This window comes from Colossoma macropomum, unplaced genomic scaffold, assembly GCF_904425465.1.
Source record: "Colossoma macropomum unplaced genomic scaffold, Colossoma_macropomum, whole genome shotgun sequence".
NCBI classification, from domain to species: domain Eukaryota; kingdom Metazoa; phylum Chordata; class Actinopteri; order Characiformes; family Serrasalmidae; genus Colossoma; species Colossoma macropomum.
The window spans coordinates 2609899-2628396 of record NW_023494803.1 but is presented as its reverse complement, the minus strand read 5'-3'; the positions used below and the strand labels follow the sequence as shown (position 1 = coordinate 2628396).

Sequence of the window (18498 nt, the reverse complement as noted above, 5' to 3'; positions counted from 1 at the left end):
TGTCGCACTTGTTGCATAATGCTGAAGTAAACATTGGGGCGAGGTTTCGATTTGGGATATTTGGGGTAGTTTGGGGAAATTTGGCCCATCAAATCATGCACAGATTACATTACTGAACCTCCTCTGGTAAACTAATCCAGTTCAAATAGGGCTTTAAAGGCATAGTAAGAAAAACTGCCTGTTTAAATCTGAGGGAGAAAGGGAGGTTGGAAAATGGTCATGTAAAAATGAATCGTGACTGTTTTAAAGCCACACAAATGTGTGAACAAAAGTTGGATTTGGCCATAATTCAGTTACAGCCCTATTTCACATTATATGTCAGCAGTATAACTATATGAAGTCTGGCTGGCATGCATTTTCTTGGTAGAAGCAATGTATACAGTGCGTCTGCCCTACAAACACAGTTACATTGTGACAAACTACTGTTTTGGCGCCCACAATGTTGTCACAATGTTGAAACCTAATTCCTCAGAAAGTTGTGACAATGTTATCCAGCAACACTGTGACAACATAGAGGCAACGTTGTCAGTACATTGTCACAACTACCTAGAATCCTCATAGATTCCATTATGTTGTGCATGGAACTCAATGGAATTCTGCTAAGTTGCCAATAGGTAGTCATAACAATGCACAGCAACATTACTGAAGTAATGCTTCATCACAATACAAACTAATTAAAAAAGCAAGAAACACAAGTTTGCCTTTTGGGAATGCTTTAATAGAAGTGAGTAAATAAATGCTCCATTTGAAGAAGAGATAAGAGATTGATTGATTCTAAATGGAGAAAAGTGAGCTCATTCTTCTTTCTCCGCCTTGGTAGCAGACTCAGCACCTGGGGATTGAAAATATCAACATCAGCTCTCCGTTCAGGACATCTAATCCTATATAAGATAAAATAGTAAATAAAAAAGCATATTCTATTTGCACAATGTTTGTCATGCAAATAAAAGTTAATGTTTTATGTCAACACTAAAAAGTTGTTTCATCTTGCCCTACTTAGTGTATTTAAAAATGCACTATATGTCCAAAAGTATCCAGGCATTCCTTCCTGTTAATGGCTGCCCACAGCATTTGGCTTCACCATGAAGTTTTGTTCATCTAAACCACATTGACAAGTCTGTGTGACCTTCATGAAGACCTGTATAGGGTTACAGCAGGTTGAGAGAAGCTTTGGGGATGTATTTAAGGAAAAAAATTGGAAGATTGGCATTGGAAGGAATTGGAATCGGAAGGAAAACCTAGATGGGTATAAAGTTCCCCAGCATTGGGCTGTGGAGCAGTGGAACTGCACTTTTTAGTGGTGAAGCACCATCCAATATCTTTGGGATGAGCTGCAATGATCCAGAACTAATCATCCGACAGCAGCACCTGACCTCATGCTCTTAAGGCTGAATGCAATCAGATCCTCACAGCAATGTTCCAACATCTATCTTAAAGTTTTCCCAGTAGAGTAGAGGCTGTTACTGCCCTTGATTTCATAAGAAATGCTAGATGAGCAGATGTCTACAAACTTTTGGTCATATAGTATATGTTTTTTGGTCAACAACCACTAACGCCAACAACTGGTAGATACATTTTGGTCTCATTCCAAACACACAACAAGATGCCAGAGGAAACAGAAACTGCCCTCTGACCTTTGAGGGTGATTGGCCCCAGTGTGACCGTTTCAGTGTGGTGGGAGGAGTCGAGGGATCTCTTCTTGCGCATACGGCAGCCTTGGCGGCAGCGGGAGTTGTAGTCACTGTCAGCGCAGACGATCACCCTACACTGCAGGAAGACGTAGGAATGAGTCCGCAGGAACTTGAAGGCCCTGAAATGGAACTGAGCGTAGTACTGCCTCCCGTTGGTGTAAATGTAGACCGTGCTGTCCTTCGCACAGCTAAAAGAAAACAACAAAGAAGAGGAAAGATCACATCTACTTTGAAGTCTAAACTAATGAGATGTTTGAGGTCTTGAATGTAGGCTATGCTGCATCCAAAGACGTCTGACTTCTGAGTGCTGCTTACACCTTTTTTAAAGGGGAGGTTATTCACAAAGCACCTAGCCAGATAATGATTGCAGGTGACTTAATGTGGCCCTGCACAACGCTGACCTAATGTGAAGTATGCTGGTTAGAAATTTTGTCCAACTTTCTTTCAATGTCACTGTGTCACTGGTGGATCCAGTTTTTAAAGTAAGGCACTGTAGTTGCTCTTCATCTGCTGCACAAGCTACAACACGCCTTCATTAAAGTCAAGTCAAGTCAAGGTTTATATACTCATATAGTGCTTTTTACAACAGGTATTGTCACGATCAATGCAGATGAAGCATCAGCGTCAGACCACACAGAATGGACAGTTATTTATATACAGGCATATGACCCTCATTGGCTGGAATCTCCAATGGCAAACAAAGACAGGTGGTGTCATGTATGTTACGTTTTAATTCTAAGAACTCTCTCAAAGTGTATTTCCTCCTTCTGGCAACTCATTTTTTACAAATGGCCACACTATAGTTTTTATTTCCAGCGTTTCTTTCGAGTGCATCGATTTCATCTGCAACAAAACAAGGCAAACACCATGAGATGATGGCAGTGTTTTTCTACTCCACCCCCACGGTCGTTGGCAGTTCACACTGACCATCAAGTCAGGCTAAGTCGAAAACCAATGAAGCCATAGTAAGCCCAAAATAAAGCCCAATAGGAAGAGAAGTTAGGGAAGTTCCTATTGGGCAATCTTCACTTTGGGCCTGATTTTATCCAGTTAATGGAGAAACACTGCTTTGTAAGCCCTCTAACCATACAACCTTCTACCACAGGGGGGCTGATATATCGTGCAGCAACCAATCAGATACATTTGGAACAAAGTACACCTACTGTACTGTGCATAAGCCAGAGCCCACCCTTCACTTGTTGACCTTCCTGTCAAAATGGTCATTAAGTACAGAAAATATTTCTGAGGAGATGAGACAGAAGATAATACTCTTACATAAGGAAATTGAAAAAGCACAAAACTTTTCATAACCAAAATTATTAAAAGATATAGAGAAAACTGGAATCGTGCAAGACCTGGTAAACCACCAAAACTAACCCTTTCATCTTTGAGAGAGGGGAGAAAATCAAGCTGCTTCAGATCTGAAAACATCCACAGGTGTTTCTGTCCATCCTTCCACTGTGAGAAGACGACTCAGCGCTATGGCTCTGAAAGGATGTGTAGCTGTTAAGAAGCTGTTACTGACTGTTACTAACTGCAAAAATCAAGAAGCTGCTGATGTTCTTGGAGCAAGAGACTGACCACCCAAGAGTCCAGACCTCAACATCGTTGATTTGGTTTGGGAATACTTGATTTGTGAGAAGCAGAAAATGCAACCAACTACTAAGACTGAACTGGAGGTGTGTAAAAAATATACCTGCAGATGTCTTTGAAAAACTGAAAGTGAAAAAAAGAAATAAAGTGAAAAAAGTAATAAACTTGAAGGGTGGAAACACTACATACTGAAAAAAATATTATATCTAGCTGTTGAGTATAATAAATAATAAATAACTTGTACTTAATAACCACCTAGAATGGGAGTTAAATAAATGGATCCTTTCTGACTTTTGAACAGTACTGTATGTATAGTAGGTGTATCTGATAAGACAGCCAGTGTAGATTCAAAGTAGGTGTCCCTAATAAATCAGTGTACCACAATTTAGTGTACCATGATGGTCCTTTACCTGTGGCCCCCAATCCTGATCCTGGAGTACCTGTTCCTTTCCTTTTTTACCTTATCTGCTAAAACAACTCAGGAAGGGTTTGATAATGAGCTGATTAATTGGATCAGGTATTTTGCAGCTGGTACCCTTGCAAGGTTGGTGTACTCCAGGATCAGGACTGAATCTACATGATTCTGAAAACTGGACCTACATGAACATCCACTACATGAGTTGAAAGTCAAGTCTAAACAATGTATAATTAAATCAGTCACGATAATTAGTCCAGTACAGAAGAACACTATACTTGTCCTAGGGACTGTGAAGGACTGTTCTGCTGCTGGCTCTCTTACCCGTTTTGGATCAGGGTATAGGAGCGAGCCTGGAAGTCATGGTTGGGAGAGGCCACACAACTGTCCACCAGGAGGTCCAGGGTGTTGTCTGCTCTGCTGAGCTGCACCTGAACGTACAGGTACTGATCGAGCCTGACCTTGTAGGGAAATTCGAGTATAGGGTAGGAGAAGCTTCTGGAATGGTAGAAGGCCATGCTGGTATTAAAGTGGCCTGTGCCAGTGATGGTGCTGTTGATCGTCACTTCGGTCTTGCAGACTGTCCCCACTGTGGTGTCCTGCCCCTTGTGGCAATTCACGTTCAGCAGGAACTCTTCGACCTGCCGTGTGATCTCGCCCGACTTTGATTGTGCTGCCTGCACGTGGTTACTGTAGACAACGCGTCCATTCTTGGTCTAAAAGGAGGAAAAAAGCATAATGTAAACCAATAAGTCACATTCTGACAATAAGAAACCTGGTTCTACAGTAGTGGTTCCCAATCTTGGGCTCATATTTATGAAGCGTCTCAGAGTAAGAACTTCTTCTAATCTAAGATCAAGGCCTGTATTCATAAAGCTTCACAGAATAAGAGCACTGATCTAGGATCTCTTGTTAGGATGGTCATAGTGAATAGTGTTAGGAAGGTCATAGTGAATAAGAGAGGACTCAAGAACACAGGGCCAGGTCCCATTACCCCATGTAGTCCCATTCAGTGCTATGTAATAAGTATGAACTAATTCTAGATTCACATTCTTGAACTGAGTGGTTTGATGGGATCTGGTCCTGATCCAGCCCTACATCATCCTGAAAAGACTGCAGAAGTATCAGGAGCGTTGGGCTCCACCAAGGTTGTGCCTCGTCTCCACTCCTATTCATGATATTCATGGACAGGGTGTCAATGCGTAGCCGAGGTCAGGAAGGCATTATATGTGGAGACTGGAGGGTGGTAGGCTGGAAAAGGGTGGCATGCCCACTCCAGGTAAGAGGAAAGGACCTGCCCCAGGTGGAGGAGTTTAAGTATCTTGGGGTCTTGTTCACAAGTGATGGGAAGAGCGATTGTGAGATCAGCTGTAGCAGTAATGCAGTCACTGTACCGGACTGTTGTGGTGAAGAGGGAGCTGAACCATAAGGCAAAGCTCTCTGTTTACTGGTCGGTCTACATCCCTACCCTCACATGTGGTCATGAGCTGTGGGCAATGACCAAAAGAATGAGATCACAAATAAGTGGCGGAAATGGCTACACTCTACTTGATAGGGTGAGGAGCTCGGAGTAGAGCTGCTACTCCTCTGCATTGAGAGGAGCCAGTTGAGGTGGTTCGATCTGGATGTCCCTTGGACACCTCCCAGTGGGGGTGTACCAGGCACGGCCTACTGGGACGAGACCCCGGGGTTGTCCTAGGACCCGCTGGAGGGATTGTATCTCCAAGTTGGCCTGGAAGCGGCTTGGGGTCCCCATGAATAAGCACAAGGAAGGTGCGGGGGACAGGGCTGTCTGGGATTCTCTACTCTCCCAACTTCTACCGCAACCCAATCTGGATTAAGCGGTTAATGAATGAAGTATCAGTGATACTTGCTCCAATACCGATACAGCCACCGGTTATCAATAGCAGCCATTATTATGAGCCAACTGCAATATCAGTCTGCCTCTATTTCACATATCTCGGAGGAAGCCCGTTTTAGTTTAGATATTCTAATACTGCACAAATAGTTAATCTAGTCACACTTTGTTCCAGTTTATTTTTTAAAAAACAATATAAATCAAACTAAATCACAGTGAACTAAATCAAATCATAGTGAGATCAGAGATTGGTAACCCTGCTATCTACCTTTGTCCATTTTGTAATCCAATGTTTATCTTACCGTTTTGTTGGTTCCACACATGTCAATAGGGAATTTGAAGAACACCTCATAGCGGTTGGCAGAGGGTCTGCAACGATGGTCATCCACATAGAGATTTTGCCAGCCGATGCCCAGAGAGTCCAGGTACGATCTCTGAATCACAATGGTCATGTTCTCTGAGGAACAGACCACTCTAGCTGTGCAACAAAAGGGTTCAGCAGTTGAGAACGCTGAGGCACCTGGGCTTCATTACATGAGAGGCTTACACATGTCCACAAACACGATGGTTTAAAAGTTTGGACTAGAATTATAGTACAGAACACGGGTGTCCAATCCTATCTGCAGAGGGCCGGAGTGGCTGCACGTTTTCACTCCAACAAAGGAGAAGGTCACCTGATGAAATGTATGAAGACTAAGACCAACTGATTAAACAAGTAGAATAAAGTGTGCTTCAGCTTGTTTGGAGTGAAAACTTGCAGCCACACCGGCCTTTTGCAGATAAGAGTGGACACCCCTGGTACAGAGTAATAACATTAATTTTATTTAGTCAGCTTTCTTTATATCAAACAGCTGGCACAATAAAAAACAGCATTAAAATCTTTTTTATTATAAATGTTGACTGGCCCCCTCGCCTACAAAGACGATAAGATAGTTGGCTATCAGTTTTGTAAATCCTTCACATTTCCAATGAAATGCATTCCATTAATGTGATTAAGAACGAAAATGCATAGTGCATTTTATGGCTACTGTGAAAAGAGGTTCAACAGTCACACGTACTACACTTCCATCAATAAAGCTGTTCTGGGGTCAGTTTTGCATTTCACATTGCTGTGATTTCAGATGCTTAGAAAGACAGAATCTTATCCTAGATTTACACTCTCATATATGTGGACCCAAATTATACACCTAACATATGCAATTATACCCAATTGTACTGTTTGCCATTTTGTTGAGTTTACCTGTATTTTCGGGCAGAGAGCTGCTGAAGAAGCCTATGAAGCCACGAGCCACTCCTGAGCCGTCGCTCCTGAACAGGACAGTCATGTATGAGGAGGATGAGCGGAAGTCCCGGAGGGTGATGTCATTGTAGCACAGCTTGCCCAGCAGTGAGGAGGCGATAGAGGAGCCATCATACACGTTTATATAGTCACAGTCACAGCAGTGCTGCAGCCTGAGCCACAAACACAGAGCCGTTAGCAGCTGATAAACCCAAATGAGAGGTTTGCAGAACCAGCAGTGAAGTCCTGTAAGTATATGTCATAATTTCATTTTAGGTGGTCCTGGGAACTGGTTGGGCCGGCTAGCTAGCAAGCATTATGTCCCAGACACATTGCTATAGTGAGGATGATAACCATCAACTAGCCTACTTTACTGTAGCTAAAACATTAGAAAATCCATTACTATAAGCAAAGGAAAGAAACATGATAACATTTTAAACACAGCCCATGATTGGTAAAGTCGATAAGTTGATAATTAACCTCAAGCCTGCCTTTAAATCTCTAGGTTGAATGGTTGAAGACTGTGATTTTCTCATTATTTTTTCTTCAAAAACGCAATTTTAAAGTATCGTTTTTTGTGATTTTCATAGGCGACTTGCTAGCTTGATATGTAGCAGCCCACATCTGGATCTAGCATAGCTCTGCTAAGTTCGCACAATCAAGAAAAACAGGGTGATGCTGTGCTAACATGTTGGTGTTGGGGGCTTGAATCAGAGACAAATGAGTTAATCCATCTGTGAGACAATATTTTGCTCAAAGTGAGAAAATCCGAAGGTTGTAGCTTAGTCGAATTTCAGAAACAGGGGAAAACTGCTTAAGTACCACTATGCACTAATGTCAAACAGGAGGACTTAACTATCCTCCTAAAAAAATACAGTATACACCAGGTAGCTGGTCACCACCAAGATAGTGAGATAGCTAGTCATCCCCAAAACCAGTATATGTTGTTTTGGTCACTGGCTAAACCAGCATCAGGCCTTTGAACAGCATGCAATTCTTGCTAGTCTAAGCTGTTTGTTTCATAGACCATAGACCAACACAGATGGTCACCAGCAAAACCAGCATATGTTGTGTTTTGAATGCTGGTATGCTAGTCAACCCGAATGACCATACCGGGAGACCAGCTAAACCAGCACCAGCACTAGTCTAGCATAACCCTGTTGCTGGAAGAAAACCTGGTATCTCCAAAATGGTAATTTTACAGGAAAAGGAAAAAACTACTTTACTTTTAATGTAAGTCAATGGAACCAGAGTTTTTTCAAAGTCATTTTGGGTCATTTATTTTAGTCCATTCATCATGAAATTTACATACAATGTAAAGGGTAACAGGTACTTTCAAAATATGTCAAATACTGAAAAACATCAAAAATGGAGATACAAGGGTAAGAAAAAGTAAACAAGATTAAGAGAAGGTCTTGTTTAGAATATCTTTGCCTCACCAAAACATAAAACATGAGCCTAACAAGCATTTTACTGAAAGTGTTATGAATTACTTACTCAAGATCTACAAACGACAGAAAGATTCTCTGCCCTGCAGGAGCAGAGAGCTGCCATACACAATGTGCGTTGTCAGGGTAATTATTTGGATAGTCAGGGCTGGAGACTGACCCAGAATCAAAGAAGTGTCCTCCACAGGTGGGCCGAGTCACTAGAGATCAAGAGAAAACTACTCGGTCAAAGTTACATAGCACTGGTGGAGCTAAGAGGCTAACATTGCTAACAAACATTAAATGTCAATAGTCACTCACCTTCTTCAAGATACACCGATCAGGCATAACATTATGTCCTTGTTTCTACGCTCATTGTCCATTTTATCAGCTCCACTTACTATATAGGTGGACTTTGTAGTTCTACAGTTACAGACTGTAGTCCATCTGTTTCTCTGCATACTTTGTTAACCCCCTTTTACCCTGTTCTTCAGTGGTCAGGACCCCCCATGGACCCTCACAGAGCAGGTACTATTTGGGTGGTGGATCATTCTCAGCACTGCAGCAACACTGACGTGGTGGTGGTGTGTTATTGTGTGTTGTGCTGGTCTGAGTGGATCAGACACAGCAGTGCTGCTGGAGATTGTTGTTCCTGACACTGAGCTGGATTAAAATTACTTACTAAACTACTCATTTGTACAGTATAACTAAAGTAAAGAAGGAAGGAAAAATCAGTAAATTGGACTGTGAGTGGAAAATGAGCAATGATAAGTGGAATTTTGTCTATTACTCTGCTTAACCGCCAGTGGGCCACCCGGAAAACGCTGAGCAAAATGCCGTTGGAACGCCAGCTTTGCCATGATTGGGCTGACAACACTTATGTATACATAAAAAACTGGGTAAGATTCACAGTGTAAATGCAGGCATATACTAGAAGCAGAACACATTTTACCATAACAAATCTTTTCTTATCTGTTAAATCCAGATTGTTGTTACCTGGGGGTAGTTCAGTTGTGGCCGAGCAGTACGCTGCATGAAGAAGATACAAGACAGTGGATTAGCACTGACCGAAAAGCGTCCACAGCAGGTATAATGTAAAAACTGAGATTAGTTTATGCCCAGCAAATGGGCCAGAAAGGCTGTTCTCGATCAGATCAAGAGGTGCTCACTGTAGTAGTCATGGCAACAGTTTCCATAGTACGGACAGGAGCTGGTGCAGGAACATGGGCTAAAACTATAGCCACAGTTCCCCCTGCAGGAAGGCATTTCTGTCCAAGAGGGAAAAAAGTGGTTACATTAAATGATTTTCTAAGTGTAAATAAGTTGACACATCCTCTAGGGAGAACATGCATCTGCAAAATTTAATGCACAATTACTGTTTATTTTTTAAATATAACATTAACAACTAAGGAAATAAATAAAACATGACCTGAGCTTGTTATGGCACACTTTGTATTTTACTTTTATTAAACAGCAAATAAATAGAAATTGTGCTATAAAATTAGCTGAAAATACCATCCTTAAGTCTGTTGCCAGTAATAAATAAACACACAAATACATAAATAAATCATTCTAATGCTGAGATCAGTTCCAGGTGCCTGAAGATAGTGGCTTCCAAAACAGGTAATAGATCAAATCTGATGAAACATTTTATTACACACGGAATTAATCTCCGTCAAGAAAACTGCAGAATTTTTGACTGCATCAAGAACAGCACTGTGTTGCCGCTGGAGGTGGGAGAATCTGGGCTAAACATATTACAGAAACTCGCAGACACCAGTGTTTCCAGTGATAAAATATCATCGAGTAAGTTAACAGTTTACTGTGCACCTTCCTTGCTTTGCCAGAGAAAACTCACACTGTTTGTCAGCACTGAAAGCCAGTTAGGATTCAGCTAACTTTAGCATAAAACTAGCACATATTAGCTAGCTAGCTGGCCACAATTCAGCCGCCGTATGAACATATCTGGAATGTTGATATAATTCATGTTTTGTAGGTTTAATAAATGAGCCCTTTAACTACTTGCATGTCGTTTTCATGTTGGAGGTGAGGGCTTTGACAGTGCTCGGGCCAGTTTACCAGTTCTACTTGCACTAAAGCGGTTGCCCACGGAGAAACAACCCCTTTCACTGTAGCAGAAAAGCTGAGGATGTCAGTTGAGAGGAGGGAAGAAGAGCCACAGAGCAGTAACCGGTTTTATTGTTAAAGGATTGCAGCCCTTTTCGACTGTTGAGTCTCCCTGGTTCAGGTAGGATATCGCTGTTATCAGAAGAAAACCTCGTATCTCCATAATGGTAACTTTACAGGAGAAAGAGAAAACATACTTTACTGTTAATGTAAGTCAATGGAACCAGATTTTTTTCATTTTGGGACGTTTCTTTTGGTCCATTGTTCATGAAATTTACACACGTCAAACTGTGTTAAAACCTGAAAAACGACAAAAACGGAGATACGAGGTTTTCTTCCGACAGCAGCGATATGCAGGAGACATCATTTGTTTTATCCCTCTATGGCAAACCTGTAACAGTGGTAACCATAATGTGTTCGTACTTTGTGAATATGTTTTTCTCTGTGTTTTACTTATTCAGAGAGATGACAAAAGCATTAAATCCCAAGTATCAGCCCTCATCCAGAGATATGCCGTCAAACACACTACTATCTTCCAGGTATTAAGTAGAAAAAGAAAATCATAATGATAATTATTCCTTTTATATATATATATATATATATATATATATATATATATGTCACAATTAGAAAACAGGTATCGGAAAACGTATCGTTATGGTATCGATATCGAATTGAAAGTATCGTATTGGTATCGAACATTTTCAAACGATACCCAGCCCTAGTCCTGCCAGACGGAACACTTTCCCGTACCTAGCCTAGATTCTAGTCCTGCCTAGCCTTGTTTACTTCTTGTCTAATCTTTTTCCTCTGCGCCTGAATTCCATTAGCCTAGCCTTTACTCTTGCTGGTTGCTAAGTAGTTAGCATTTCCTTAGCCCTACTTCCTTTATTGCTTATCTTGTATTCATAGAATTGCTTTGCTCAGCTTTGCCAAACCTAGCTTTCCCATTTTTTCACTACTTACTAGGCTTTACTTCTGTTACGTCTGGCTTCATTTATCCTTGTTCTTTTATTAGATTGTGTTCATTTAAACCTCTGTGCTACTGTCCCTCCCTGTTTCTGTCTGGATAATTATGCTATTGTACAGCAGCTTTGAGTATGGAAAAGTCAATCATATTTCAGAACCAGTATCCATTTTAGAATTTAGAATTAGAGTATTGTGTAGAATTCTTGCCAAGGACCCAGCTGATTGTATTAAATCATTACCAACCTGAGAACACCCACTGTGCCCGAAAGCCTTGCCGAGTTCCTTTGTGGTCACTTGAGAACACTACGGTCAGGTAGTTCCTGGGGGAGCTGAAGTGATGTCTATTATCTTGAGGCAAGTGCGCCAGCAGTGGGTAAGCAGCAGTGGGACCGTCGTACACCCTGATGGAGTCGCAACATTCCTCCAAACTAGTTTCAAGAAGAAAGAAAGGGAATTGAAAAAATGTCAAAATGAAATCTATTCCAGTTCAGGGCAGCTTAACGACATACACATTTGAGATTACACCTTAATTTCACTGCTGATTTAGAGGGGTAAAGATTAAACTGTCTAATACCGCATATTCTAACAGTTTGAATGAATAAATTCAACAAAATTTACTAAATCGATATGTATGTAAAAGTGAATGAAAGCTGTGACTTACTCAACAAACGTGAAGGTCAAATTAACAACCTGTGTCTCTGACGCCAGAAGTGTCCATGTGCAATATGCATAATTAGGGTAGTTATTAGGATACTGGGGGCTGAAGAATTCTCCACTTGAGTTAGTCAGATCTCCACCACATGGTAGTCCAACTGTAAAGTGGCACATACATTAAGTTTTTACAAATGAGACTTTATGCTTCAAATCCAAAGGGACCAAAATCACATTCACCTTTTTTATGTCGAGTGACAGGTTTCTGCACACATTAGTTTGTGTCAGGACACTTTTTGGAGTGAAATGATGTTTTGACAGCTGATCTTGTAGTGGTATTGTGTCCATTTTCCAGTTCGTCTCCAGTGCCTAATAGTATCCATTTCACATACAATTCTTGAAATACTTCTAGAATACTTGACATTTAAATCCTGAAAAAATTTCTAACCCAAGTTGTTCCCAAAGACAACACAAAATAGCATGAAACTATCCCCCACCAAGAGAGAAAGGAAAGGCGTGATCCCATGATGCAGGTGTTCTAAATACCACAACATTTAGCAAAAATGATTGTCTAAACTGTTTATGTTACTCAAGAGCCAAATAAAATAAAATATACATAACTCATTTTAGTATTTTATTATTACTATCAGGATTCATAACTATTTGGATTCATTTTCAAAATAAATCACCCTGATAAGACATGGTGGCATAGCTTAGCCAAATGAATTCTATAATCTTCCTGATAAGCCACCTACATCAGTGATGACATCTTTCTGTTATCAATTATCAGGAGCTTACAGCTGTTATAAACAAATGATGTTTTTCCACGAGGGATCTTAACCCTGTTTCTACTTTACTCATTAAGATTGTTTTTAAGTTCAAAATGATGTTTTAACTCTTGTAAACTGTTCTAGATTAACATGGTGCTTTTCCAAAGCTTTTAAAACTGCCCTGGTGAAGCCTCTGCTAAAAAAGGGTACCATGGATCTTTCCATACCAAAAAATATTTGGCCATTTTTAATCTTCCTTATTAAATAATGTCTTACAAAAAGTCACTTTCAAACAATTAAATGTGTATCTAATATCATACAAGTTATATGTGAACTATGTTGATCACAAGTTTCTAATCCACCATCTTGAATACTGGGAAGGCCTCTCAGGCTCAATTTTAGAATGGTTTAAACCACATTTAATGAATACACAGTTCTTGGTTTTGCTGGAAAGCATTCATCAAAATATAAATATTTTTTACACATACGTCAAGGTATGTAGCATCTTCATCCTAACGAGAGTTATATATATATATATATATATATATATATATATATATATATATATATATATATATATATATATATATATATTTCTCTGGAGTCCCACAAGGTTAAATTTTAGGGCCTTTTTCCTTTTACATTTCCATTCCAATCAAGACTATGTAGACAGGCGTGTCTCAGATATTCCTCAGTGGATGTCTCTAAATTCTTTACAACAATCACAAAAAAACTGAAATACTGAGCCATGGTGCTGAAAATCAGAGGAAGGTTCTTTAGCTTTGTGTACCAAACCTGAAGTACATAACGTGGGTGCAATCTTTGATTCTGAGCTCTGTAAATGCAGTCACTAAATATTAATAAAAACAAAGGAAAAATGTAATAAAGTTAGTTTTAATTTTCAATCTCAGAGCGATTCAGAGAAACTTGTTCTTAATTATTATTCACTTGCTTTTAATTATTTAACTGCAATTGCAGTTAACCAACCCTGAAATCTGTCGAGTGCTCCCGCACCCTCAGCATCCCCACCTCCTATGTCCCTGTCAGTGTATTTTTTAAATTTGATCTGTCATTATCTTATATGATTTTAATGTAGTTAATACTCTGAGTTGCCTCTATTACTCTTTAACATGATTGCCTGTCTGTAAAGCACTTTGAGCCACCGGTATGAAAAGTGCTCTATAAAGGGCTCATCTTTGCTTGATTTTGCAACCAGTCTTACTTGTCAAGTTGCATAACATAATCAATATTATGTGTATGACATACCAAAAATACACTGAGCTATAAAGTCAGCTGTCATAATGTGCTATATCATGTCACCCTAGAAAGTGTAAAGGTCTGATAAGTGATTTTTATGCCATGTTTTATGATACTTCCATCACTCAAACTTGAATGACGTTTAATACGATGTTCAATTTTCATATCCTACAAACATTTTTAATATTTTACACTATGTTCCCTGAGTCTATTCAGAGAGGCTTGGACTACAATTCACTTCATATCCTACTGAAATGTATTATTGAGAAGCGTTTAGAAACAGGCTAATCAGTTAATGTACCTGTTGGGTTCACAGTAGGTGTTGTAGCTGTAACATGGCAAAAATCTGTGAGGACAAGAAAAAACAAATATCAACACTTTGTCTAAAGATCCAGCCATAACCAATCCCTTCAGCTTTAACCTCTTTCCTTGGCTCACCATAGTAGTCATGGCAACAGCGTCCATAGTATTGACAGAAGCTGGCGCAGGAACAGCTGCCGAGGTTGTAGCCACAGTTCGACCGGCAGGAAGCAACTAATTCCAAGAGAACAAGCATAACTTAGCAACAACAATTACACTAAAATCACTATTCTCATGACTGATAATGTCATAATCAGAACCCATTAGACATTAACAATAACACTGTCATCAATACATCATAACTCAAAATCAAATATTCATTTGTTATGATTTCTAAGGCCTCTGTTTAAACAGAGGGATAAGACAAATATAATATGTTTAAGCAACAGAACACGAGATGGAGTGTGTTATCGCGAAATAACATCACAGCTGTTATTTGGTCGCCGTAGATCATCACAGCCGTGATGTTATTGGCGATAACACACTCCTCGAGTGTTCTATTGCTTTTATGCAACAGTTAAATAAATAAAGTAATAAATTAATAAACTGGGCCGTGAACGCGGAGTTTAATATGTTTTAATGTTCGCAGTTCCTTCACCAAATTATAGTTCCTTAACAAGCAGCTTGTTGCTACGTCAGAGTAACGAGCTCCGCTCACTGTAAGCCTCACCTTTTGAAGAACAGACTGAGCCATAAAACTGCAGCAATATCAAGTTTAGCTCAGTTTTGTCTTTTTTGCCAGATCAGTATTAATGTTGTTTTGTTCCAGTTTGTTCCAGCCAGTCTGTAAAGCATCTTACAGCCCATTTAGTTTGGCGAATGGTGTTGGGTTCATTTCTGGCTGATTCCAGGTTGTTTAGCTGTTCTTCTGTCACAGCTGCCGACTGAAAAGCTGCTCAGTGGTGATGACGGTTTGGGAATTGAAGTCTGACCAAATCACCTGTCGGTCAAATATAATTTAAAAGTATCCATTTTCTGTTTGTGGCAAAGTAAGAAGTAAAAACGTTCAAATGGCTTGAGCGTCTCCTACAGCTGTCAAAGTCTTTGTTTAGCAAATGCGACTCAGCGGAGTGATACAGTGTTTGTGAAAAAAAGAGCTGTTATGGCAAAATAACAGCACGGTTAGAACGCTTCTCAACCAATCAGCTTGAGTGGCTGGAACTAACTGTTGTATAAAAGAATATAGTTAAGCAGGAGAACACAGAGTGTCATTTGTTATCACAAATAACAACACAACTGTGATTTGGTGGCAGAGAGAGCCGAAGGCGAGTACAATACATAATGTCGTTTGTAATGACACACAACCTTGAGTGTTCTATTGTCTTTAAACAACAGTTTATTGAAATAAAGAAAAAAAGTAAAGTAAAAAAGCCCCAAATATTGTATAAAATATGCCTTAATATTGGCAGTACATTCTTCCAAAAAAGTATCATCCTTTTGCGATACAGACAGCACAGTCACCTTTGATTTTGTATTGGATATTTGTTGACATTTGACTTTCTCTCTTCTATTTCATGGGAAATAAACTTCCAAAACAATGATCAAACCTACATTTTCTCACACTTGAAAGACAGAAAATGAACCATAGTTTAATATATTTCACAAATCTTAAGATTCAACAGATGTAATAATGTTTTGGGAAAAACATCAACAATTTAGGCATTAAGGGAACCACCTAACAGTACATGACATATTTCCCAAGTATTTGTCTAAAATTAGTCAAATCACTTTTAGTAGAGTGGCTTCCTTTACACCTATAAATTCCAGTTAAACAACCCCGCTCTCTATACTACAAGTGATTTGACATGATTTGCCATCTTTTAGCTAAATGGAGTTAATGAGGAAATTTGCCCAGGTCATTTGTCATTTGCTCAGCATAATCATAAAGTTAATAATACAGAGAAGGCCTAGAGGGCCCTGAAGGTTCTTCTCTGGGCAATAAACAAAATTGGTTCAATCTTTACTCTTAGAACAAAATATGTACCTGTTATGCTTTCAGGAGGAGAAGGTGTGTATGTGTGGCAGTAATCTACAAGAGAGAAAATAGTGGTAAAAGATCTACAGACAGTCACTTGAGCAGCCTCTAAGGTTCAGTTCAGCATGTAAAACTACATTTCCTGACCGTAGTAGTCATGGCAGCAGTTTCCATTGTACTGACAGGAGCTGGAGCAGGAACAGCTGCCGAGGTTATAGCCACAGTTCCACCTGCAGGAAGGAGGAGCTAAAACAGAGAAAAAACTTTAACAACAATAACTTAAACAACAAACCATTTTCACAAAAATAGGATTCTATTAGTCATTAACCATCAGCACACCAAAACAAACCAACCTTCACCTGTTGAGGATACCCAGACAACAGTTTACTCAGAAAGAACACCTCATATCACATTATCATTAAACTTATTTTGTTAAATTTGTTAAAGCAAGCAAAGTTTACTTATATAGCGCTTTTTACAACAGGTGTTGTCACAAAGCAGCTTTACAGAAAAATCCGAGTCCGAGCCCCCATGAGCCTCAACAGTGGTGACAGTGGCAAGGAAAAACTCCCTAAGAGCAAGAGGAAGAAACCTTGAGAGGAACCAAGATTCAAAAGGGGAACCCATCCTCCTCTGGACCACACCGGACAGCAAACAGCGTTAGTATATTAATGGGGAAAAAGGGTAGAGCAATGGTTAATTGGATTAGTTTTAGTTTATGCAGCAGCAGCAGCAGCATCATCGGGAAGGTCAGTTCATGAAGGTAAGGTTTGCACAGCGTTGTACAGCATGAAGCTCAATGGCGGTCAAGGCCATCCAGAAGGTTGGTGAGCAGTGGGCACCCGATCAAGGCAGGAGAAGCAACAGCATCAGACGCACAGGATGGGCAGCTGTTCAACTCGGCAAAGACAGGAAAACACACAGAGAGTCAGTTCTGTACAGAGTGACTGATCACAGATTACAGTATTAACAGAGCAGCAGAGACTCTGGCAGGTCTAGTTATTACAGCCCTTTACTAAAAGGGAGAAACCAGGAGGTAACAGAGACATGAGAGCTCCCTGAGATGTCACACATTTCAGCACATTTGACAGATCAATTGATAACAATCAGGAACTTGAATTTCTTTTCTTGAATTTCAGCTTTTTTGGAAATGCGGTTGTACATATGAGCTGAGATGTAAACTAACTGAAATAGTTGCTGCTTTAGGGTTTTTGTATAGTTCAATGTGAATGCAAGGGTTTTGGTGATCTCCATGAAGGGAGAGCAATCATTTTCAGGGCAGTCAAGAAGTACGTATAAGATTCTTATACACTGACATGCCAAAAGTCATGAGACAGGAACTAGTATCATGTAGGACCCCCTCTATTTCGGCAAAGATTAAGTGACCCTTATTAGTCCCAACATAGGTAAGTTTCACCTCTGTGTTTTGACCCATCCGTGCAGTGAAACACCACATACATGCTAGTGAACACACACACTAGGGGGCAGTAAGCACACTTGCCCAGAGCGGTGGGCAGCCCTATCCACGGCGCCCAGGGAGCAGTTGGGGGTTAGGTGCCTTGCTCAAGGGCACTTCAGTCACATACTGTCGGTTCAGGGGATCGAACCAGCGACCTTCCGGTCACAGGGCTGGTTCCCTAACCTCCAGCGCAAAGTGCAGCAACTCGATGTGGCATCAATACTAGGATTGGATGGAAGACATCTGAAGGGATGTTGAGCCATGCGGTCAGGATTGCCACCCACAGCTCCGTGGTATTTGTAGGTGTGAATAGACCTCTCCAACACATCCCATAAATGCTTGATTGGGGCAAACATGCAGGCCGCATCATTTGTCAGAACTCTCCAGAATGCTCCTCAAACCAATTCTGGACAACTTGGGCCTGATGGGACGGTGCATCATCCTGCTGGAATATCTCATCATTGTGGGGTTCGTGAAGTCCATAAAGGGATGCAAATGGTCATCAAGCAGTGAAACAGTCAATGACATGTTCAGGCGGAGCAGTAGACCCAACCCATGCTACAAGAACACACCCCACACCAATATGGAACCACTACCCGCCAGTACAGTGTCATGTTGACAACTGGGGTCCATGGGTTCATGGGGTCTGCGCCACACACAAACCCTA

At 40.4% G+C, this 18498-nt stretch overlaps 1 protein-coding gene across 1 annotated transcript; it reads right to left on the bottom strand.

The window, feature by feature from the left end:
- Nucleotides 1-699: 699 nt before the first annotated feature.
- Nucleotides 700-16631, bottom strand: LOC118823299 (CUB and zona pellucida-like domain-containing protein 1). Its single transcript, XM_036592805.1, has 14 exons — nt 16520-16631; nt 16382-16426; nt 14476-14571; nt 14339-14383; nt 12021-12171; nt 11603-11787; nt 9433-9531; nt 9260-9292; nt 8334-8484; nt 6798-7009; nt 5860-6035; nt 4024-4415; nt 1635-1879; nt 700-832 (listed from the first exon to the last, which is right to left on the bottom strand). Exons 7-14 carry the CDS (start codon nt 9527-9529, stop codon nt 795-797), a joined length of 1344 nt encoding a protein of 447 aa, XP_036448698.1. The 5' UTR covers nt 9530-9531; nt 11603-11787; nt 12021-12171; nt 14339-14383; nt 14476-14571; nt 16382-16426; nt 16520-16631; the 3' UTR covers nt 700-794.
- Nucleotides 16632-18498: the final 1867 nt, after the last annotated feature.

Coding starts and splice junctions, on each gene's coding strand:
- LOC118823299 (XM_036592805.1), bottom strand. CDS start 9,529: ATGCCTTCCTGCAGGGGGAACTGTGGCTATAGTTTTAGCCCATGTTCC. Junction 9,293..9,432: donor CTGTTGCCATGACTACTACA/GTGAGCACCTCT, acceptor TTCTTCATGCAG/CGTACTGCTCGGCCACAACT. Junction 833..1,634: donor GGGGCCAATCACCCTCAAAG/GTCAGAGGGCAG, acceptor TTCAATCCCCAG/GTGCTGAGTCTGCTACCAAG.